The sequence below is a fragment of the Macaca fascicularis genome, chromosome 6 (assembly GCF_037993035.2).
Source record: "Macaca fascicularis isolate 582-1 chromosome 6, T2T-MFA8v1.1".
In the NCBI taxonomy this organism is placed as follows: domain Eukaryota; kingdom Metazoa; phylum Chordata; class Mammalia; order Primates; family Cercopithecidae; genus Macaca; species Macaca fascicularis.
The window spans coordinates 36203841-36228719 of NC_088380.1; the positions used below are offsets into that span (position 1 = coordinate 36203841).

Here is a 24879-nt window from a genome sequence, read left to right on the forward strand (position 1 = left end):
AACTGTGTTAACCACACTTCCTTGCTCGCTGGCTTCCAGCTGTGTTCCACCATTTGGAGACATCAGCAGATCAGAGGAGAGGAGGAGATAGAGGTTGGAGTATTTATTTCCCCAGCTTCCACTCTGCCAAGCCACAGTTTTTGAGTGACCATATCCTTCACCAAAGGCAGCCCTCCCTACAGAAATGCTTTGATTGAGATATGAAAACCACTCCTCCTTTTGCCCTTTAGGGCTATGGATAACACCTTTCTTGTCCCTTCTGACTGTGGCATTGCTGGGTGTCTCATTATGCTTTCTCTATATTGCTTAGCCCTACCCACACTTCTGTAAATTGTCCTTCATTAAACTCTTTTCTGTTACTACTTTTGAATGTGCCATCAATTTCCTGCCAAGACACTGATTGGTACAATGTCTTTATCCTGGATGGTATCTGATTTTGCCTAAGGAACCCTACCCCTCTTGCAGTCTTCTCAGATGAAAGCACCTCTTACCCCAAATTCTAGGTATTAAGGAACCTCACAAATTTTAAGATGCAGCCTGTCAACTCCACGTCATGACCTATACCCACATCCTTCTTTGAAGCACAGCCTAGCTGGACAGACTTCCTATATTCCTCTTTGGTTCTGTCAGTTTATAAATCACTGAGACTTTGAATGTTGCCTCAGAGATGTCCTCTCCATTTCAAATGGTGTCATCAATCTGGGAAAACCCAGAGCTCATCTAGGCAATCCATCCAACAGGCAGCTATGAAGTTCCTGGAGCTCCTTGCTTTCTACCAACTCAACTCTATCTGTTTGTTGTCTCAGCATTCTCTCTCAACCAAATCTGGTCTCCTCTGAAAGTCCAAAATTCTTTTTTTTTTTTCTTTTTTTTTTTTTTTGAGACAAGATCTCACTCTGTAGCCCAGGCTGGAGCACAGTGGTGCCATCGTAGCTCACTGCAGCCTCAATCTCCTGGGCACAAGTGATCCTCCCACCAAAGCCTCCCAAGTAGCTAGGACTACAGGTGTGCACCACAGCACCCAACTAATGTTTTCTTCTTTTTAGTAGAGACAGGATCTTGCTATGTTGCCCAGGCTGGTCTTGAATTCCTAAGCTCAAGTAATCCTCCCAACTTGGCCTTCCAAAATACTGAGATTACAGATATAAGCCACTATGCCCAGACTGAAAGTTCAAAATTCAAGATTGACTTTCTCTGCACTGTTCAGTTCCATTACTCCAACTTGCTTCTGACCTTATGGGACCTCCAGTCTTTTGGCCCTACATTTTCACCCCAGACATTACCTACCTCATTCTCTCTTCTGGATTCACTTCCTTTCTTATCCATTTTACACACTGTGCGCATCTTTCTGACCATCCGGTACCAGTGCCTTCCTTCTTGACTCTCATTTGTCAATCTCCCACCCTCTCAAAATAATAGCTAACTTGGTTCAATTTGCCCATGCTCCACGTACTTAAAGGCAGACTGAAGTGTAGCTGAATAAACCCACATACCAGCAGGGACAGGTGTCACTGCAATTCTTCCTTAACCACAGCTAGGCCTTCTGCAACACACAACTCTACTTTTATATGATGTTGGTCAGGTTCTTATTCCAGTCTCCTCAAAGGCTAATCCAAATCTTTGCCACTCCAGACCTTGCCTTGAAAGACCCAGAAAAAAATGGAGCCACAAGTTATGAACAAATTCACATCACCCTCCTCCAAATCTATAAAAAATATAGAGCTATTAGGGCATCCTGACTTCATCCTCCCTCCCCCAAGAGAGTTCTGAACTTCCTCCCATCTAAGGATGCCCTCTCTACCTGCAACACAGAAGCCTAACCCTCTAAGACTCTCAGCCATCAGTTATACCCTTTTCCTCCTCTCCACCAGCTCCTTCCTTTAGTTCATGAATCCGCTGTTGTCCCTCAATCCTGGACTCCCTCTAGCTATCACCCCTCAAAGTCAAACTATTTGAAAGAATGTCCAGACTTTCCACTTTCTCATGCCCCATTCATACTTCGGTCCATTTCAGTATGGTCTTCACTCTGTCATTCCAACAAATATACTCTCCAATAAGTCTTGCTAAACTGTTTGCCAACTTCAACAGTCATTAGCCCTTAGTTCATGTCTCCCAAGAGTTGACTATTGGTCATTCTTCCTTTTTAACACCCTTTCTGTCAATGGCTATAAATCTAATTTCCTGTCTCTCCTCCTCCCTCTTGGATCTGTCCTATTTTTGTTTCTTCCTTGTCTTCACCTGCTTCTTAAGTGCTGTTTCTCAGGCTTCAGTTATCTATTCTCTTCTCACTATTCCACTATCCTATGGCAATCTCAGCCATATCCCCTGATAAAATGATGACTACCAAACCTTTATTCTAATGTGGGCACTCTGGAGCCAGATTTCTCACAAAACATGTGCACTTGGATGACCTACAGACACTTTCAGTTTAAGGTTCCAGAGCCAAATTCATTACCTATCTTCCTTACTCCTTGCTTCAGGAAACAGCAATACCATTTACCCAGATCACTAACTGACTATCATCCTAGACTCTTCCTCTCCCTTTACATCCAATTGGCAGCTAAGTCCTATAGAGTTTCACTACCTTGACACATCCTGCATTTCCATTCCTTCATCTCCATTGCCACGGATACTGACTCAGCCCAGGACATGGTAACCTCTCATTTCCACCATTGCAACTGTCTACTAGCTGGTTTCCTGCTCCTAGCTTTGCCCTCTCTGCTTTGTCTTTCAGAAGACTGAGCAATCTTTAGAAAATGAAAACATGAACTTCACGATCTAGTTTAAGACTTTTTGATGGTTCCACATTGTATACAGGTAAAATGAAAGTTCTTAGCATTGAATTCATGCAATGACCCTTCCTATGTCTCTAGCCATTTCTAGTAATTCTCCATCCATTCAAAATCTATCCTGCATCTCTACTCACTCACTTTCCCCAAACACACCATAGCATTCTATATCTCTGTGCCTTTGTACATGTTGTCATACTTTCAGGTACACCTTCTTTTTCCTGTTGGCCCAGAGAAGTCCCACCCATCCTTCCATAATCATGTGGTGAAGTCCAAATAGCGTTCACATTGCACGACAATGTAATTTGTTTTCAGAATTGCTTGCCTTGCTAGACAGACTATAAGGTCCTTACGAGCAAGGGCTGTATCCTTTGTGTTTCCTATCATCATATCATCAGGGCTTAGCAGGATGCTATTATATTGCTATCAGAATTTATCATCGCCATTACTATTGGGTAATTGCTATCAGAATATAAATACAAATGTATGCATGAAATTCAAATCTCAATATTTAAAACTTTCAATAACAAAATAGATTTTTGTGGTTGTAGGGTTTGAGGAAAAAATAAGTCAAAAAAAAAAAGGAAAGAATTTCATCTACTTAATATGGCTTAAATACTCCTCAGACTGAAGGCAATAGAGATGGCTGCCTGGGTCATTGGTGGTGTCCTATACTGAGAACGTAAAGAAGGACCCACTCAAGTCTCTGATGAATCAAATAAAATATTTGATATAATTTTGAACAAGCCATGTAAGTACACTTTAATAAGCATTCTAATTTTTATTCTGATTCTCAGTTATCAGTGTATAGCAGAAATAGCATAAGTTTAAGTATCAGACAAAGCAAGGTCTGAATGAAAGTTGAAATGTTTTATTGTTCTGTGCCTTGGAAATGCTGAACCTCTCTGAAACTCAGTTTTATCAGTGGTCATCAGGATCGTTAGAGCAATTCACCCAAACCCTTCACGCTCAAATACCTAGTACTTAGTGACTGCTCAATAATGTCTACTTCCTTCCCCTTTACTGAATGAGATTGGTTTTTGTACATGTTTATCTAAGCATTTTTTTGCAAAGATTACAAAAATCTTTCCCAGTACCAAGCTCTTTCCTGTTTTCACTGACAGCCTAGTGATGGCTTCATTAGTCCAAGAACTCTCAAAGACTTTTAGGTTTTCTTTTTAGAGAGTAACATCTACTGTCTTCTTTTCTTGGCTAAGACACACCAAGAAGAAATAAACCAAACATCAAATCACAGAATAGATTTTAAAAAAAATTGATTTACCTTAAATGCTAACCTTTTGCCACCAGTTGCTTCAAACTGAAACTATGGACGCTCTCTCCTGCATCTAGGAAAACTGGTTCCTCCCAAGCCACCTTAGCCTCCTCCCTCTTACCTGTCTTCCTCAGAGGCCCTCGTCCAATCTCTTAGTATTAATTGGACGGCCTGGGATCACTGCTGCAGACTCACAGCCTGATTGGCTCAGCTCACTGTCAATCTCTACTCTGGTTCTGCCTTTTCTCAAGTTTACACTCCTGTTGCCTAGGAAATCTCAGTGACTGTGAAAGCTCAAGCCATTTGCACTGGGAGAGAAGCAAGCAGGAAGTTTTGCTGGCAATAGTTTGGTTTCTAGAACAGCATCAAAACTTGTCTCCCATGTTTTGTAAGGTAGTATTCAGCACATGGTCTTCTTTCTTTTAGGCAGCTAAAAGAAAGAAGACCTGTCCTTCTGTTGTCCCCAGAAACCTTACTGCTAGGGTGCCTCATTACTAGGTGAAACTTAAAACCACAACTCTTGGGAGCAGGCAGGAGTAATTATAGGTGATTCAAGGTTCTCCCTCCTTCTCTGCATTTGCAGAGGATGACATTTCTGCTGTTTTCATCCTTGGTTTATTCTCTTCTTTTCTCTTTTTGTCTCTTTTTACTTCTGTTTTTCACATGTTCCCTAGCAGTTACTTTGCCAGATAAGAAGAAACCTTGTGGCTTAGTTAGAGGAAAATATCTACATTATGCTCTCTTTCATTGTGTGTCTATGACATCCACCCTATCCTTGCCATTCCCACTCCTGCACATCCTGCTCTCAGGAGCAGGCAGGTGTAATTACTGGTGATTCAGACCTTACACTTCTCTCTTTCTCTCTCTCTCTCTCTCTCTCTCTCTCTCTCTGTCACACACACACACACACACACACACACACCCCTCTGTATATAACATAATCCTGGCTGTGTGCAGCATCCTTGCAGTATGAGAACTCACAGAACTGAGTAGATGCCAGGCACCCAGCTCTACAGACTACCAGGCAAGTTCTTTCACGGATTTGACAAGGGTCTGGGTCCTTTCCTGTATCTGCAGGGAGTATGCATAGTAGCTATTTCATCCTTTTATCTGAATTGTCTGAAGAATTGTCCCAGAATTAAGCAATTAGAACTATGGTTCCTCCAGGGCGACCTCAGATATCTAATGTTTTCTTTTCAGTGGTTTAACCCACAAGATATCATGCATTTTAAACTTTTAAGAAGAAACTTAATTCCATCTGCAAATGCAAAAGCAAATATGAGGGTACAAACATTTAAATATTAAGTTTTTCTTGAAAGCCACCTACCAGAGAGCAAGTTTGGGGCAATAAAGATAAAAAAGAAACAGGAAAATGGGGACGACGGACAGTATTATGGAGCCATCGTGCAAGCCCTCAATAGTCTGCCTCTAGGCTGTCAAATAAAGTAAAAAGAACAAAATCTCTGGAGTACTTAAGCAACATTTTTGCTTGTTTCTACTCCTAGCAACTGGTGTAATTCCAAGGGTTTCACCATGTGTAGAGATAGTATCTACCAGATCCAGTTCAAAAAACTAGATCTGGGTTTGTGGTATTGGGTTTCTGACATGATTGATTATATTTTAAGGCATAAGTATTCTTTCCAGTGGTAAAGAAGACAATGATAGTCTATGGTGCAATGTGGTAAAAAGATTTGTAAAATATTACTACTGGATTCCTAATCAAATATTCATAAAAGGCAAATCTCTGAGTAATTGTGATACCTTAAAATATTTTAGTCAAACTAATAAATGTAATGAGGATGACTGCTCCTAACTGTGGTAGACGAAGTAAAGAAAAAGGATGAACTCAGGGCTTGAAATTCCAAGTTCAAGTTCCACATAAATGATCTGAAACCTTCTATGTCTTCCCAGAGGAATGTATTTATCTCCCATTGTCATCAGCCTGAGGTTTCAGAGAATCAAATCTAGAGTCTCATCCTGAGAGTGGCAGAATTACAGTGCAAATTGAATTCCCAAACAGGCAAAGTATCTTCTGCTAAACTGAGGAATTGATTGGGAAGGAATGAGATTCTGAAAATTGGAATGAAACATGTAGGGTAGATCCTGATGAAGCTGAGGATAACCTCTGAATTCTCCTGCATCTTCTTTGCCAGTAGGAGCAACCCTGCTATTCATGTCTGAGAAGGTTCATCCTGATTTTTCAAAGGAAAGTGTACTAGCACCTCTGAAGTATTTTAATTGGAAGACACTGCTGATTATCCTCAGAATCTACTTCCACCAAACCTCTTGACTTGTAGAACTCTATCTAGACTCTAGTCCCAACAGGCTTGAAAGAGAAATTAAAATTGTGAACCAACAGAAAACATAGTACATACCAAAAGTAGTGCGCATTTTTTTCAATTTATACAGACAGAAATCTGGTGAATACATGTGAGAATGTAAGTTAATAGTGTGAAATAATGGTTGAAGGAACATAAAGTTCACTCGAGATGAATTTATTGATACAGGCCCACAAAGCACAAATTCTCAATATAGAGTTGCAGCTTGATGGGTAATATACAGCTCTGTGTTTGTCTGGTTGAGTTAAAAATGAAACAAAGGGTAGCCTGCACTAAATGAAGCTGAAATACCAGAATTGCCTTGGGACACTGAAGAGGAAGGTATGTAAAGGTGTAGGGAGATTGAAATGTTGGACTGGATTTATCATGCAAGACATGATTACCAAGGGAAATTGGGTTGCTACTACACACTGATGTAAAGAGTAAGTCTGAAAAGGAACAAAATCATGTCCTTTGCAGGGACATGGATGGAGCTGGAAGCCATCCTCAGCAAACTAATGCAGGAACAGAAAACCAAATACTGCATGTTCTCTTATAAATAGGAGCTAAATAATGAGACTACATGAACACACAGAGGAGAGCAACACACACTGGGGCCTGTCAGAGGATGTGGGGAGAGGAGGGAGGGGATGAGGAAGAATAACTAATAGATGCTGGGCTCGATATCTAGGTGATGGGAGGATCTGTGCAGCAAACCACCATGGCACACATTTACCTGTGTAACAAACCTGCACATAAACCCCCGAACGTAAAATAAAAGTTGGGAAAAAAAAAAAAAAAAGAAGCAAATGCTATGTTTTCATTTTCTTTGTAGCACTTGTCACAACTGCGATCATTTCTTTGGTTTACTGTTATAGGTCATTAAAAAGAAGAGTAAGCCTGGGATATAGGAACTCTGTTAGCACATCACTAAATATGCCCATGCCTTTTTATTAAAGTCAACAAAAAATCTACAATAGCCCAATTCAGGAAGGAAAACTAATAACCCCAACTCTTCAAAAATGAATATTTGGAACCCCTTCCCAGTCAGGAAAAAATCAATTGCAGTACTTGTCGAGGGCAAAGGGCATATGATATACAAATGCTAGCTATCACCGTATGATCAGTTGCAAAAGGATTGTAAATGTTATGAGTATTTACCTTATATTTTGTTATGAATTTGTGAGTGTGTAGAATACTATTGTGTTCTTCTCACTCTATCACCTTAAAATCTAATATATTACTTCACAGTATTTATGTTACAGAATATCAGAGATAAGAGTGAACATCACCCAAGGACCTCTACTCTGGGGAAGAGTTAGTATATTCCCAGTATGCTATAGAAGAGTTGTATTAAACTGTGTTTTTTAAATGTCAACTTGACATATGCCATTGAACCTAGTTATTAAATCAAACTCTAATCTGTGTGTTGCTCTGATGTTTTTTTTTTTTTTTTTTTTGAGACGGAGTCTAGCTCTGTCGCCCAGGCTGGAGTGCAGTGGCCAGATCTCAGCTCACTGCAAGCTCCGCCTCCCGGGTTTACGCCATTCTCCTGGCTCAGCCTCCCGAGTAGCTGGGACTACAGGCGCCTGCCACCTCGCCCGGCTAGTTTTTTGTATTTTTTAGTAGAGACAGGGTTTCACCGTGTTAACCAGGATGGTCTCGATCTGCTGACCTTGTGATCCGCCCGTCTCGGCCTCCCAAAGTGCTAGGATTACAGGCTTGAGCCACCGCGCCCGGCCTCTGATGTTATTTTTTAGATGTGATTAATATCTGCAAGCAGTTTATTTGAAGATATTGTGCCTCAAGACTGGAATATCAGGAACATTCTGTCACTGCCCTCCAAAAACTCATGTCCTTATCACATACAAATACATCCATTCCAACCCTCTAATTTCAAAGTCTTAACTGGTTTCAGTATCAACTCAGTAGTCCAAAATCCAGAGTCTCATCTGTGAACCTGTAAAATCAAAATAAGGTGACACCTTCTAAGATACAATGGTGATACAGGCATATGGTGATACAGGCGTAAGACAGACAGTCCCATTCCAGAAGTGAGAAAGAGCACCCTTCCATGCTCCCTCTCCCAACAAAAATAACAGGCTCCAAGTAAGACAAAAACTCAGCAAGGCAGGTAGACATTAAATTTTAGAGCTAGAGAATAATCTCTTTTGACCCCATGTGCCACCTCCTGGACACGCTGGGCTAGGATTGGGCCCTCAAGGCCTCAGGCAATTCCACCTCTATGATTTTGCTGGGTGCAGCTCACATGATAGGGGTTTGTGGAGGTATGGGGGAAAGCCAGGAGAAAAAAGTCCAGGAAACAAGAAGTGGAATAGTGAACACGTGAAGACAAGCTTCACCAGTTCTTCCATTTCACTTTGGGTAAGCCCCAGCCCAGGCACCTATATTCCAACTGCCCAAATCCCTGATCTGTGGCAATCTTCCACCAAAGATTTCTTCTATGACTCGTGGTCTCCATGTCAGTGTGATGAGCTTCTTCTCTGTGCTCAGACCTTAGGCATTTCTTATTCCAAGATACATGTTGCATTCTGACCAGAGATTTTATGGAAGTACTGTGTCCAAAAGAAATAACTGCATTGGTGGAAAATATGGCACAGAGCTGTGAATGTGAGTTGAAGAATTATTGATGGACAACCAATCAGAGCTATTTCTGGGATCCTTCACTTCGGAATTTTATGTTACTGTAGGAGATAGAAATATAGGAGCTAAAGGGTGAATCCAAGAAACTTCCACTGGAGGGAGAAATATGTAGTCAACACTTACCGCCAAAATTCTTGAAATTGAAATGTATTAGGATGGTGGAAAAGTAATTGCAGTTTTGCCATTACTTTCAATATTTGGCAGGATATTTCTTATTTGGGGCCTGAATTTTGTGCAAAGTCAAATTAAGACATTCAGGAAAATTGTGGGATTGTTCTAGAACGGGCGACATCCTAGTCTCTCTTGCAACTGGATTCCATGGGATGTCGCCCGTTCTAGAACAATCTTGGGATACTAAGGAAAAAAAAGTTTGATTCTCAGGAGAGGTACAAGTTCCATCACACTAATGTGTCGACCTTACATAATGACATTTAGAAAACATGATTAGGTACAGAGTTTATTCAAGTGCAAAGCTTGAGGATGACCACCCAGAAAACACTGACTCCAAACAAATGGGGTCAGTGTTCTGAAATGGAGAAGTTAAGATTTCACTTAAAAGGTAAGAACAGAGAAGTTTTAGCAGTATTACAACATTTGCCATACAAAATCAGTGCACACATTACAGTGATTTGATTGGTTACAGATTGCTGCATCCCCAGGAAGATTACTTTGTTACTCCTTAAAAGGGCTAGGACCTGAGGGAGTCTTGTCTCTGGCACCTCTTGGTCTTCCTAATTATCTACCAGAGAAGAATAAGGAAGGAGGTTAATCTATAATCAGAGAAGCATAAATTGCAGCTGCATGCTACTTGACTGCATGTTATGTAACTCACATTCCTCTCAAGCCTCAGAGTAAGTTAAAATTCCAACAGCTCTAAGTCTGAATCATTTAATTCTACATATGTCTTCTCCTAAACCATGCTTCAATATGGGCGTTTTCTTGAATCTAAGAGTCTTGGCAGCAGAGAAAGCCAGATCAGGAAAGAAGGTATGGCAATGGCCAAAAATTAGAAGCAAGTATTATTTGGGAGCTGAAGTCCCATAGCGACTGGATTCGAAGTAGAGGCTGTGGTGCTAGAGAAATAGTATGTATCTGTGGGAGTGACTATTTTTAACATCCACACTTGTGTGGTCTGAGGTAATAAGGAATACATAAAGTGAAAATCTCCTACCCCTCAGACTGCCTGCTCTTACTCACATTTTATCCATGTAAGAAGCAGAGACAAGGGGTGACCACATATGCATCCATTCATGGTGGGTCTTGATGAGCCAGAATGTTTTCTAGAACAAAGCCTGGGATTTTAGCACCTCACAAACCACATCAACTCCCTCTTGAAGACTGAGGCAGGGAAACAGTGTAATTGAAGAGATCCACTTTTAATTTCTCCTAAAGATCAGGAAAAACAAACACGCAAAAAAGGATTAACACGGAGTCACCGCTTTCTACAACTGTTTTTGTTGTAGTTGTTTTGAGATGGAGGGTCGCTCTGTCACCCAGGCTGGAGTGCAGCGGCACCATCTCGGCTCACTGCATCCTCCACCTCCCGAGTTCAATCGATTCTCCTGCCTCAGCCTCCCGAATGGCTGGGACTACAGGCATGCACCACCACGTCCGGTTAATTTTTGTATTTTTAGTAGAGACAGGGCTTCACCATATTGGTCAGTCTGGTCTCCAACTTCTGACAGGCGATGCAGCCACCTCGGCCTCCCACAGGTCTGGAATTACAGGCGTGAGCCACCACTCCCGACTCAGAGTAAGGCATCAGGAGTCAACACCTCAAGGGCCATTAGGAAGGCTGGGTGCACTGTTGAAAACGGTGCCTCGATTTCCTTAATCCTTGGTATCCCCCTTAGGAAAATAAAAGGGAAAGGCCGAATTAAATGGACTCCTTGGTTTCATCCAGCTCCAGGAATCCCAGATTCTCCACCATCTTAAATTGATCTAAGAGAGAGCCCACCATCCTTTCAGGGTGGGCTTAAGAAGGGTCTTGGGGCGCGCCCTCCTTTCCCATGATATATTTTCTCTTTTATCTTCTATTCCTTTGGGGATAAAAGTAAAAGAAATAAAAATAGGGGCACAAAATGCAAAACTAACTGCCCCACTTATCCTTCAAAACCTTTCCAGTAGCTTGAATGAAAGATAAAAGGGCTTCCAAACACCCGATTGTCCAGGGGTCCTCTCACCAGCCCCAGCCAGTTCTCCGGGATTCCTATGGACGAAAACAACCCCAGTTTGCTGTGGCACGTCCAGGAGCACCTTTCCTCCGTCTTTAAGAGCCTGAAAATGCTTGCTACAATTTCTATTGGCAACTACCGAGCACCCCTTTAGAAGAACTGAATGAGCAAGGGAACGTCTCTCCAGCACTGAGGAAGGTGGCCCAGGGCGAACGTATTGGACTGGGAAATTAAATGCTGGCTCCAGCCTTGTGCGATGCAGCGCACGTCCAGAGCTGGAGAGGGAAAAGGAAACTTCCGTTTTCTCCAGAACTGTCTTTTTCACCCCAGGTTAGAGGCCCTTCTTGGCTCCACGGCCCCTACCAGCCTCTTCCTTTTCCAGCCCGAGACACCAGCCCAGCGTGGAGACCTACCTGGATGACCCTGTGACAGAACTGCCAGTGCCCATGCCTGGTACCTGGAACATACTTGTCTCTGGATTTTCCCGCCAAGCACTCACCCTGTGTGGTAGTCATCAGGATTTTGGAGGCCTCTGAAAGCAGGATCCCAAAGAGAAGGAAGCCCACTAGAAGCAGAGCCCAGCTGCCCATCCATGCACACTCTTGCAGAAGCCCCAGAACCCAGCCCTTAAGCTGTGTGCCCTGCACCTACCTAAGGAACCCTGTGCACCTAAGGAACCCTCTGCACCAAAGGAACCCATCTCCCTTTTTTGGATCCTTCCCTGATCTTATGGTACCACACTTCCTTTCTTACTCTGATGACCTTCTCAAACCCAAATAACTTACATTGAGAGAGGCTCTCTAAAAGAAACCTTTTGGAGACCCTCTTTAAAAGAAATGGGCGGCCGGGCGCGGTGGCTTAAGCCTGTAATCCCAGCACTTTGGGAGGCCAAGACGGGCGGATCACGAGGTCAGGAGATCCAGACCATCCTGGCTAACAAGGTGAAACCCCGTCTCTACTAAAAAATACAAAAAACTAGCTGGGCGAGGTGGCGGGTGCCTGTAGTCCCAGCTACTCAGGAGGCTGAGGCAGGAGAATGGCGTGAACCCGGGAGGCGGAGCTTGCAGTGAGCTGAGATCCGGCCACTGCACTCCAGCCTGGGCGACAGAGCGAGACTCCGTCTCAAAAAAAAAAAAAAAGAAAAGAAAAGAAAGAAACGAGCATTCCAGTGGGAGTACACATGGGCATATTCAGGGAGATAAAGGAAGACAATGAGGCTTTTTAAATGAAAAATGAGGAGAGTTACACAGGTCATTTTTAGACAGTTATCCTTGGCTAGAAGGGTCAATAACAAGAGTGACATCAGTCCAAGGTAGGATAGGCAGTTGCTGGACAGATATCCTCACAGAAGTATTTTTTTGTGTAAGGATGCAGTGGCCTAACCAAGGTTGTGGTTTTTGCAATCTTATGTGATAGTTCTTGTTATCAGGGATACTGTGTGAGAACCTCCCTTCACTGCCTTCCCTGGCTCCACTGGTCACAGTTTTAACACAGGTGACTACCTTTTGATTCTGACAACTTTCATAATCTTATACTGACATCCCTGTGCTTCATTTCCCCAGATACCTGCATAAAATTTCTAGCTAGTGTCCCAAGCTCTAGAACTCTGGAAGCCAATCCCCCAAGACATAATGATCTACAAAGGGGGAATGGCCTGTGATTATTATCCAGGCAGCCTCCTTAGAAGATACCATATCCATAAAATGATTCTAGTGTCCACACAGGTTAAGCCCCCCTGTAATTTCACTTTTTCATTGAAAGCATGAATCTCTAAAGTTTAGATTATAATCCTGAATAAGTATCATAAAATAGAATCAAGGCTTTTTCCACAGTCTTCTCAGGGACAATTTGAAGACAGCTTACAATTTTACTCCCTTGAAATGTCAGCCCTGGCAAGGGGCGGGCACACTACTCCCAAATATAATCTTTGCATTCCCTATCCTCAATATAATGCTGCCTTTAATAAAGGATTTCAGTGCAATTCTCAAACAGGCAGAGCCAGGCACAGTGGCATGCACCTGTCACCCCAGCTATTCAGGAAGCTTAGGCACAAGGATGGCTGTAGCCCAGGAGTTTGAGGCCAGCCTAAGCAGTGTATTGAGATCCTCTATCTAAAAAACAAACAAACAAACAACAAACTGACAGAGAAAGTCCTTCAATGCCTGCAAGATGAAGTGGATCCTTGAATTTTGCTTTGCACTATTACATGTTTTCTGTCCATATGCCTTTTAAAAAAAAATCTGAATTTAAAGTATTGCATCCTTAGACATTCTGCAACATAGCCATGTTCATTGGTCACTGAGGAGTTGGTGCAAAGGGCAGGGGCAGGTCTTTACCAGGCGTCACAAGGCTCCAGCCCATTTATTATTTTTGGACCTCCAATAATGCATTAGCAAACAGAGAATTTGTTTTTTCATCCTAAACTTATTCATTAACTCAACAATCATACTAATAGGTAAGTATCTGTGAGGCACTGTTCTGCTGCTGCACAGAGTGCATTGAACAACAGAGATAAAAACACCTACCTCCCAGAACTTACATCCTTGTTGGGGAGTCAAGTGATAACAAAACAAATAAATCAAATATGTGGTGTGTTAGTAATAAATAACAGGGAAGGACACATGAAGGGTGGGGTATCAGGGTGATCCAACTGAACTCTTACAAATCTCATATCCCTATCAGAGAGTTCTGAACAATGAATATTTGATATTAAGAGGTTACTGTTGATTTGGGGATGTGTTATAATGTTATTGTGGTATGGAAAAAGGGAGACTCTCAGAGATACATTCTGAAATATTTACGGATGAAATGCTATGATATCTGGAATTTGCTTCAAAATTATTTGGGTGACAAGGAATGGAAAATGAGTGGGTCACCGAAAGTATAAAGAAAGTTGGCCAACATAGTAGTCCATTCTCACACTGCTATAAAGAACTACTTGCAACTGGGTAATTTAGAAAGAAAAGAGGTTTAATTGGCTCAAGGTTCCACAGCTATTACAGGAAGCATGGCTGGGGGTGCTCAGGAAACTTACAATAAAGGGGGAAGGTGAAGGGGAAGCTGGCACACGTCTCACAGGGCTAGAGCATCGAGAGAGAGACAGAGAGAGAGAGAGAGAGAGAGAGAGAGAGAGAGAAGGGGGAAGTGCTACACACTTTCAAACAACCAGATCTTGTGAGAAGTCATTCACTGTCATGAGAATAGCAAGGGGGAAATCAGCCCCCATGATTCAATCACCCTCCCACCAGGTCCCTTCTCCAAAACTGGGGATTACAATGCAATATGAGATTTGAGTGGGGACACAGAGACAAACTGTATCAGCCAGGAGTTAGTAATCATTGAGGCTGGATGGGAGACACTAAGTACTGCATTTATAAATGTTAGAAATTTTCATTGGAAAGCTTTTAAAAGTCTCTTCACATTATTCAATTTTTTCTTGTAGTTCTATGCATTCTTGTGCTATACTCTTTGAAACCATGGCATTACATGCATACATGTTCACAATTACTATATTTCAGATATTGTAGCCTCCCAGTAAACAATCTTCATTATGAAGGTACCATTTAACATGGATATAATAACATCTTTAGACCTTAGTCAAATTTGGCCAATTGTCCCACTAACATCAAATGTCGCACGTGGTAATATTATTTTTATAGTGCAAAACTTAATCCAGGATTATGCAGGGCATTTGATTATCCTGAAGATTTCACCCCCTTCAATAAAGACTGATTTCTGAGCCTTTCTTCATATTTCATGTCACTGACATTTTGAAGTATACAGGCCATTTGTTTTGTAGAATGGTTATCAGTTTGGATTTATCTGATGATTTTTCATTATACTTGGTGTTGTGGAGTTTTGCTTAAAATGCTACAAAGGTACATCATCTCTATCTCAGTGAATCACAGTAGGAGCCAGATGACCTGAGATGGTCCCATTATTCATGATACTGGCTTCGATCATTTGGCTAAGGTCATGTCCACCAACATTCTCAACTGTAAAGTTACTATTTCCCCATATAATTAGTAATTAATTTGTGTGGAGCTATTTTGAAACTGTATAAGCATCCTACTCCTTATCAAACTTCCACTCACATTTTATCATCCTTTAGGATTCTTGTCTGAATCAATTATCATGATGGTGGCAAATTAATGCTTTTTAATCTCTAACATCCCTTCTATGTTTTATATCACATTGTGTTTAACATTTATCTTCGATCCTATCTATCTATGTAATCTATTTATTTATTATCAGTATTGTCTCTTAAATTCTTATTTATTCAGTAAGATACAACCTATTACTATCATTGTTCATTGTGTTGCTCCTGTGGAAGCTCCATTATTTTTTAGCTTTTTATTTATTTCTTACACATGATGCTCTAGGGTTATCTTGCACTTTCCCTGTCCCAATTTTAGAACCTACAATTTCTCAAGGAAACCTTTTAGTGAGGGGTGATATTCAGAAACAAGGTATGTTGCTAGGTGTGTTCATTGTTAATGAAGCACCATTGTTTGTAGTTCCTCTTCCACGGACAGAGCTAAGAAATATACATATATAAATGTGGGTATAAAGAATACATACCTATATCTCTCCCTATACCTATATTTATATTTGTATTACGTAAAATTATAAATTTATACTGATAACTCTAATTCCAATACAACACTACAGGTTATTCTAATCTTCCCCATTCCCACATTTCTAATTCCTTTTTCCAAAATAAGAAACCTGACTCTCACTGTCATTGATGCATTTATTCAAGCCTAATATGCACAGAAATTAGGTTCAGATATACTAATTTGCCAACTGAGAATACAATTACTCAATAGACTACAAGATTCATTTGGAGTTCTTTTTTGTCTTTTGATTGATTGTATACAGTATATAGTAAAAGTACTGTGTTTAAAAGGTAATGATGTTAATTTTTTTTCTACAGTATAGTTACATTTTCATTTGGAAAAAAATCGATTTCATTTGTTTCCATCTGTATTTCAGTACTTGGTTTTTCTCTCCTTGTTAATTTAAACATATATTTGGTATGCAAAGTATCAATGTTTCCAAAATCCAAACTATGTAAAAACATAAACCCATGGATCCTTCCACCCTATTCAAATACCACCCTCATAGATAATCTATCACACTCTGGTTTGTTCCCTCCGCACTGTTTTTGCAAAGCAATGCACATAGATATACATTTTTCATTATCCGCCATATACATACTTTCCCTTTTCTTATGAAAAAAAAAAGGATACATCTTATAGTTACTCTTACTCTTTGCTCTTTTTACTTAACTGTATTGGAATTTACTCCATAGCTTATTCTGCTTTTCTTTATTGTAGTTTAAAGCTAAATATTATTTCAGTATATATATGTATCATAGATTCTTTCCTCAATGTTAATAGTTTTTAGTTTATCATAAATATTAGGTCTATATGTGAGATATATGTTGCAGCTATGTTTCTCTGACTTTTTAATTTGGATTGTTAATCTTCTTACCATGATTTTTGTCATACCAAAGTTTTTATGTCAAATTAATTTACATTTCTCTTGTTGTATCAGGAGTTTTGATTCCTATTTAGAAAGTCTTTCCCTATACGCAGGCTATGGAAAAATTCACTTTTTCTCTTAGACTCAGCATGGTATCATTTTTTGTACTTAGATATCTGGTGCATTGGATTTCAATTTTTGATATAGTGTGAAGTCTGGATCAAATATTGCCTTTTTTCTAAATATTATCCAGTTGTCTCAGCAGTATTTGTTCCAGGTACTATGCCAGGTTCTGTAATAACAAGATAAACAGGAACCAGTCCATGTCTTTATGACAAAGACCTTATGGTTTCTAAATAGGAAACAGATATTGTAATAAATAATTGCCATATAGTAGTAAGAAAAATGCTTCAAAAGAGAAGGCAGTGAGCTCCATTTCGGGTGTAGTGGTCAGGCACAGGCTTACCAATGTGAACATGATCACACTGGATATTGAGAGATAAGCAGAAGTTTCTTAGTCCAGCAAGAGTAGGATGATATTTCTGAGAGAGGGAAGGGCATAGACAAAGCCCAGAGGTTAAAAACAGCAAAATGTGTTCTGAGGGGGTGTAGTGAACATTTGGAAAAGAGTAGGTGGAGAACTGCTCCAGGTGTGCCTAGATTGGTAGCCAGGACCATTACATTCCACACAATGGGAACTAAGATTTTAAACAGTGAAGGATAACACCAGATTTCTAGGTTGTCAGGGCCATGCTCACAGCCCTGTGGAGGGTGCTTGGAAATAACAAGATTAGAAGCATCAGTCTGGCTGATTGGCTGCTTATGATCAGATTTTAGGGATGCAAGTTTGTACAACTGGCACAAAGTTGACCTCGATGAATTACCAAGTGTTAGAAAAAGGCTATGTGCTGAGGTGGGAGAGGAGTTACTGGCCAGGGAGGCTTATCCCTAAGACCTTGTGTTGTTCATGAGGGGAATGAAATTGTGGCTGTTTATTCAAAAGAAAACATAGAGAAGGCTCCATGTCTGCCCTTCATTGGAGTATTGTCATTGATCAATTCATGTGGTTTCATTAAAAATTACAGCAATAAAACCTTATATTATACACACACAGATACACACACTCTAATGTACTTCTGCATGCTTCATGCTTCTGGCTCTTGTGTCATGAGACCTCGCAAAATGCATAGACATCCAGCACTCAGCTCTGCAGACTTCCAAGCAAATCCTTTCAAGGAACTGGCAAAGGTTTTGATGGGGGGCATTCTCTATTTCTGCAGGAGCATTTGTAACAGTTTCATCTTTTGATCTGAATTGTTTCAAGATCTGTTTCACAATTCTAGAATTAAACAATCTAAAACTATGGTTCATCCAGGGCCACTCCATATGCCTGTTTTCTACTCTATGTTTTTAAGTCATCAGATACCACACATTTGACAGTTTTATTACAGTGGAATTTCATTTTATTTCAGAACTCTAAAGCCAAAAATAGGTACAATCATTTGAACGTAAAATATTTCATGAACACCAGCTATCAGAAAGGTAGTCTGGTGTTACACTAAGGAAGATCAAAAAGAAAACATATGGGTTATTGATGACATGATGGAGCAACCAACCACACAAGCCCTGAATGGGCTACCTTCGGGCTTTATCAAGAAAGATGAAACGAACGAACAAAAACTCTGGGGTTGTTTATGCCATGGTTTTTCTTGCTTCTGTTCCTAGCAGATTAATGTCATCTCTAAGGTTTTACCATATATAACGGTATTAACTACCATGTAGGTGATGGAAGATGGAATTTTTCTAAAATCAACGAAGTCTTTAAAACTGCCTTAGCCACTGGTACCTGAAGCCACAAAGCCTTACACATGGGCTTCCACTTCGCTTCTTGAGGTTTCCTGTACTCCATTTATAAGATGGGAATCTTAAGAAGGAAACTGTAAAAACTGAAATAAAGCAGTATCATCTGGGACCAAGTGCAGGCTCCATGTCTGACCAGCAAAGGAAGTGCTCTCTAAGGAAGGGGTCTCAGGCAGTGAGCAAAGGTCTTGGCCGAGGTTCTCCTTTCCTAAATGCAGGAGAGCGGACCAGGTTTCCTGAGCTTTGAGGAGAGCTTATAGGAAGGGCAAGATATATGTATAAAATGGAAGAATTTGAAATGGAAGATATGTCAAATATTTCCTGTGTTTTTTTATGAAAAGTGATAGAAGGAGAAATGGGGACTGGAGATTGGGAAGTCATCTAAACAAGAAAGGTGAAGTTGTCAGAGTCCTGTGTCTAGGAAAAGGGAGAAAGGAGGAGGCAGGGCTGGCAGGTGAAAGTTCGTATCTGAGCTGGGGGCTCCAGGTCACAAGGGGCAAGTCAAGAAACCTTAGTAGTGCATGAAGATTTCTAAACAGAGGCAGATAATTGAAAGAAGCAAGTTGCAGGATCATTGGCAGGTGGAGCTGAAGAGAGAACACAGGGTGGCCTGTGCTGGGGTGGGGAGAACCTTCAAAGAACCAGGGATGCCCTCCCCTCACCCAAGGCTACACCTAGCCTCATGTCTTCTTCACTTTCCTGGCCCCACGCAGCCACCTGACCACGACACCCAGCAGCTTCCCACAAAGCCACACAGTGCCCAGAGTGAGCCCCAGCAGAAACACAAAGACGTCGATGAGGTACTGCTCATGCCAAGGCTGCTGGAAGGCATAGGGCTTGAGGTGCGCCGCCCCCTGAGTCTGGAGGATGTGGTCAATCCAGCCCACCAGCCGCTGTGCAGGGCTCAGGGGCTGAGAGCGCAGGATGACACTAGCTGCCGCCACTGCTGACTTGTACCTGTTGGCAGAGACAGAGAGGGTGTGTTACTGACACAGCCTCACAAGTCTTAGAGACTTTGTGTTGCGTGAGTGCACACACAAGCATACAAACACTTTTCTAACACATGCACCAAGGCTGGGCTGCAAAGAAAATTTGTTGTCATGGCCTTGCCACTGTCTCGCTGAATCCTCTTGAAAAGTTCAATAGAAACACCCACATACAAAGATCAATGATTAATTCTAAAAGTGTTAAGCTGTAGGAAAGTGATTTAATCTCTAAGAACTAGTCCATGTCCCCAGGATGCTTATGGTATACTAAAGGAAAAAACACCATATATATGACCATATATGAGAGAATATATACCTGATTCAGGGTTTGTGTTCCTGAAGCCATAATAAGATATTCAGTCCTTCTTGATTATAAGATCATTGGCTGGATGGGCAGTAACCAAGAAGGTCACTATGCCACTTTTATTTTCTCACTTAACTGAAATTCATGGAAACCTATTTTGTGGCAGGCTCTGCAGTAAGCACTGGGAACACAGTTGAAAAAAAAGAGAGACACACTGCTGTACTTATGAAGCTGACTCTCTACTCTCTTGTGTTGGGGGCCAGACAATTACTAAAAACATAAATAAATGGAGTCGTTACAAATCTTGAAAAGTGTTCTGAAGGAAATAATATATTATGATTGGGCTGAGTGAGAGAGGAGGCTAGTTAGGATTGTCAAAGACACAACGCTCTCTGTGGAGGAAACATTGGAGAAGAGACCCGAATGTCATGAAGGAGCCAGTCCTGTGAAGAGAAAGGAAGGGTGTCCTAGGGAGCAGCACAGACAAAGAAGCCAGAGGTGAGAAGAGCAGGCACACTGGGGAACCACACAAAGAAACACCCTGCTTCAGCTGGAATTCCACTAGAGGTACTCCCAGATAAACTCTCAGCATCTAACCTAAATTAGTCTTCCTAGAGACTTACCAGAGAAAACAGGTGGACTGTTAGCATCACACACATATTATTCCATGTCACAGAAGTTTCAGCTATTATTGTGAAAAATACAGAGTATCCTTTGTGTTTTCTATCTTCATTCAGCCTTAGTGACCACATGCTCAGAGAGCCACATACCTCTTGTCTTCTATGACTTGTTTCAACATAAGTGTCAGTGTGTCAGCTGTGACCTGATTCAACTGGATAGAGACACCATAATTTTTGGCTACTACTCGGACCATGTTTCCATGCTGGTCTCCATTGACTGGCAATCCCACCATGGGCACACCGTGCCAGATGGCCTCCATTACGCTGTTCTGCCCGCCATGAGTGACAAAAAGACGGATGCTGGGGTGAGCTGTGGCAAATAAGAAAGAGAGTGGAACACTTCAGGATGAAAAATTTTGGAACACCAGGTAAAGCAGAAAAGTCAGAGGAAACACCAATGAAATCAAGGTCTGCTGAGAAAATGAATTCATTCATTTCGCTTGGGAAATGTGCACTTAAGTGTGCACATTCCAGGAAACAAGATTCCAGCCTCCCTTTCTGTAGCGATTCCTCACCTCAGCCCCAACCCATCTAAGGCTCTGAATGCAGGGAAAGCTGCAGAGAAGAATGATAAACAAGGCATATTTCTCCATCCACGCAGCCATCCTTCTCTCTTCACCTCGTCTCTCCCTGTACTTCCTGCTCTCTGTTCCTTCATAGTACCTACACTGTACGTGCTATTTTCTCCATTTGAAGAGTGCTGTGAAAGTAAGGAATAATAAACCATACACTTCTACTTCCGTATTTCTAGTTCCTGTCTGCCTGCCCCACCCTTATTTAGAGCAAGCTAGTGACTTTTGATAATGTAGAGTTAAATCTGTGTTTCTCAACAGAAACATGGATTCTATTCTACTTGTGTTCCTTTGAAAATGAAAATATTTTTCCTTGCCCCATGTCTTATAAATTAAATATACAGAAATCTGTACCTTAAATTACCAAGCTGACTTTGAGCCATAAACTTAGTTATGAACCTCTGATCCAGTCACTGAGGATGTCAGTGAGAAATCTCCAAAAACTATCACAAGGACAATAAAACCTATTGAAGTGTAAGGAACTCTGTTACCAAATGACTCAATACTTGACTATGTGATTACTCACCTTGGCACTAATATCGTGGCACATCCTTCAAACAATGTTGGAATCAATGTTGTGAGTGTATGAATCCTTCACTTCCTTAGTAGATAAAGAAGATGTATTTATATAGATACACGTGCGTTTGTGTAATGGCACATTCATTGCTAAACAGGTGGTCAGGAGGCCACAGAACAGGGGCAAAATACCCCCAGATATGTGCTCTTGGAGTTTACATATTGTCTTAGATTGTGTTGGGGTGACTCTTCAGTGTCAAATGTAGTAGGGTCAAGGGAACATGACCACATATCACCTCTGGTTGGAAACTTCAGGCCTCTCTCGGGTTAGAAAGAAAAAGAGAAAATGACTGTTTTCACCACTTTTGAAGTACAGCCTGATTCCCAAAGAATTCCAGCTAGCTGTTCTTTTCCTGCCCTCTGAGCGTTACCTTTACCTATGACTAGCTACTTCCTAGGCTGGTACAAATGCCCAGCTAGAGGTCAGAACACCAATGAGCCCCAAAGACAGGTCAATGGAAAGAGAAGAGCAGATCTCAGCAGTCCTTACCCAGGAGGTCACTCTGAGGAAGCCAGTCCACGATTTTCACATTTGTGGCTAAACGAACATCTTTGGGCCAATGAGAACTCTGACATTTCCATATCACTCCTTGAGGGAGGTGGGAAAAGGCACTGTGCATCTTCTTGAGGACTTCCTGGGACTGCTGGGTGTTCAATGTAGAGCCAAAGGCCACAAGGACAAACCCAGCATCCCCAAAGTTGGCAATGAAGTTCTCCAAGTCCTAGAGAGAGATGACAAAAGAAAGGAGGTGACAAAATTGTTTGAGAAAGCCTAAGTGGCCATGAAATGAAACCCAGTCTATTTACTAAACACACCCTCCCATCAGTGCCTTGTCTTCACTCTCCTGAAGCTATTATTATGGCTCCTGGCAGAGCTCAGTGTCCTCTGCACTGTGCTCATATTCTGTCTGGATGACCTAGAAGTCATTTTTCTGATACCTGAGGACACTTTTTTGCATATAAATTATAAATTTCTGATTTTTTAAAGTTTTTTTTCCTGTTATTGATGTCTAGCTCATCCTATTGTGATCACAGAAAATGCTTTGATGAGTTCAATCTTCTGAAATGTATTGAGATTTATATTGTAGCCTAACATATGGACTATCTTGGGAATATTCTGTGTGCATTTGAGAAGGTGTAGTCTGCTGTTGTTGGGTGGGGTGTTCTCTAAATTTTTATGAGGTCCAGTTGGTTTATGATGGTGTTCAAGATAACTATTTATTTATTGATCATTTGTGTAGATAATCTTTCCATTACTAAAAATGGGGTATTGAAGTCCCAAGCTATTGCTGTAGTAATGTCTATTTCTTCCTCAATTCCATCAATTATTGTTTCACATATTTTGGTGCTCTGTTGTGTGGTGCATATATATTTATAGCTCTTATATATTGTTGATGATATTTCATATATTTTTAAATAATACTTATAATTATGTTATTGCAAACATAAAATTTTATATTATGTAATGTCTTTGTCTCTTGTAAATATTTTTGACATACACTCTATTTTGTCTGATATTTGCATAGCTACCCAGCCTATTTTGGTCCTCAGGTAATTCTTAAGAAAGATTATGATCTAATGCCCTAAAACTTAGCTTTAGCACTGTTTCATCATTTATTACTTCCAAACATTTCTTCAGACTCTTCCTCTCTCAGCATTTTTGTGACTGTCTCTAGTTCTGAGCGCTTCATTCTACTGGGTCATTCTGTGGGATAACTTGATTCCATCCAGCATAACACTGCCTGAACTACCATTTCAATTAACAAACTGGAAACAGCTTTGTTGTTCTTGTAATTATAAAATCATAATATAAAATCAAAAGAAGCAGAGCAATAATGTTAATCAGAAGCCGCATGCCCTTGTTCTTTCAGGGAAACATTTGAAAATCAACTGGAGACTGACACAAATAACTCCATAGAGTTTTGAAAACCAGTCAAACATACATAGCAAGCAACTGAATGCCCAATCAAGAAAAAGCCACTTTCAAACAGTATAAATTTCTAATCCATTTTATTTACCTTTGTCCTGGAGTGGCAGACCACAGTCCAGAAGCAAAAGCTCAATTGTGCATTCCCTCCCTCAGCTGGAAGGAACAGAATAGAAACTATTTACAACATTCTAACCTGTCTGTTGGCTACTTAGTGACTGGTTTGTCTCACCTGATTCAGAGCTCACATTGGGAATGGTGACATAGCTCAGATTTCAAGCTGACAGAAGCCATAGAAAGCAGTGGTAGGTACCAAGACGTATGAAAGCTTCAGGGATACTGCAGACCTATGAAGGTTTGGGTCAAGAGGTTATGGGCAGAAGAATATAATAGAACATCTAAAGTCCAAGAAGAGTCTGGGCGAGGTTCATTGGGAAAGTAAGGCATTCAAAAACAGTTGAGCATACAGAGGGAACTGGGGGAAGAAAAACACACACAAAGGTCCAGATGAGACACATAACCAAAAAAACACCTGAGAAGACCTTAATCTTGATAAAAACACTCAAAACATGCTCTTCCATGTCAGACTGCAAAGACTGACAGAAGTAACTAATTGTTCAAATGTCTAATTTTCAACAAAAGATCACAAGGCATGCAAAGAAATAGTCAAAACGCATAATTTTTAAAAACAAAATACATTTCCAGAAACCCTCCCTGAAGAAACACAGGCATTGGACTTACTACACAAATACTTTTAAAGAAACTGTCTTAAATATGCCCAAGGAGCTCATGGAAAACATGGAAGAAACTAAAGTAAAGAAGAAAATCAATATTTAAACACATTTAGAATATCAACAAAGAGAAATTTAAAAAGGGGAAATTTTTGGAGCTGAAATATGAAATAATCAAATTGAATTTTTTTCTGGAGAGTTTCAATAGGTAACTCAAACGGGCAAAATAAATAATCAGTGAACTTGAAAACAAATTATTTGAAATTGTCAACTCTGAGAAAGAAAAAGAAAAAAGAATGAACAAAATGTAAGGGACAATAGGACATCATCATGTGGATCAATATATGCACTATGAGAGAAAATGAAAGGGAAAGAAAGGCTATTTGAAGAAATAATGGCAGATAACATGATTCTATATATTGAAAACCTTAAACATAATATACACACATACTAAAAATTAAAAATCTGTTAGAACTAATAAACAAATTCAGCAAAATGGAAGGGAAAAAAATCAAGTCTCTAAAGTCAGCTGCATTTC

The 24879-nt window shown here is 40.7% G+C and overlaps 2 protein-coding genes and 1 long non-coding RNA gene across 4 annotated transcripts in view; 1 reads left to right on the forward strand and 2 right to left on the reverse strand.

Annotated features, from left to right (window-relative positions):
- Positions 1 to 4155, reverse strand: part of CAPSL (calcyphosine like) — a 37378-nt gene extending 33223 nt beyond the window's left edge. Inside the window, exon 1 of one of the 2 annotated variants that reach the window (XM_065546155.2) lies at positions 4085 to 4155. The gene's annotated coding sequence lies outside the window, so the exon portion shown is untranslated. Of the gene's footprint in view, positions 1 to 4071 lie in introns of both variants that reach the window. The other variant, XM_015451272.4, reaches the window with a different exon arrangement.
- A 176-nt stretch (positions 4156 to 4331) lies between these two features.
- LOC102144929 (uncharacterized) lies at positions 4332 to 5522 on the forward strand. The gene is made up of 2 exons (XR_001491216.3): positions 4332 to 4455; positions 5263 to 5522. It is a non-coding gene; the product is annotated as an uncharacterized lncRNA (long non-coding RNA).
- A 12623-nt stretch (positions 5523 to 18145) lies between these two features.
- Positions 18146 to 24879, reverse strand: part of UGT3A1 (UDP glycosyltransferase family 3 member A1) — a 42917-nt gene continuing 36183 nt past the window's right edge. Inside the window, exons 5-7 of the mRNA XM_005556719.5 lie at positions 22174 to 22405; positions 20626 to 20845; positions 18146 to 19522 (exon numbers count right to left, since the gene is read on the reverse strand). Of these exons, the coding sequence (XP_005556776.3) occupies positions 19246 to 19522; positions 20626 to 20845; positions 22174 to 22405 (729 nt within the window). The 3' untranslated portion in view covers positions 18146 to 19245. The remainder of the gene's footprint in view (positions 19523 to 20625; positions 20846 to 22173; positions 22406 to 24879) is intronic.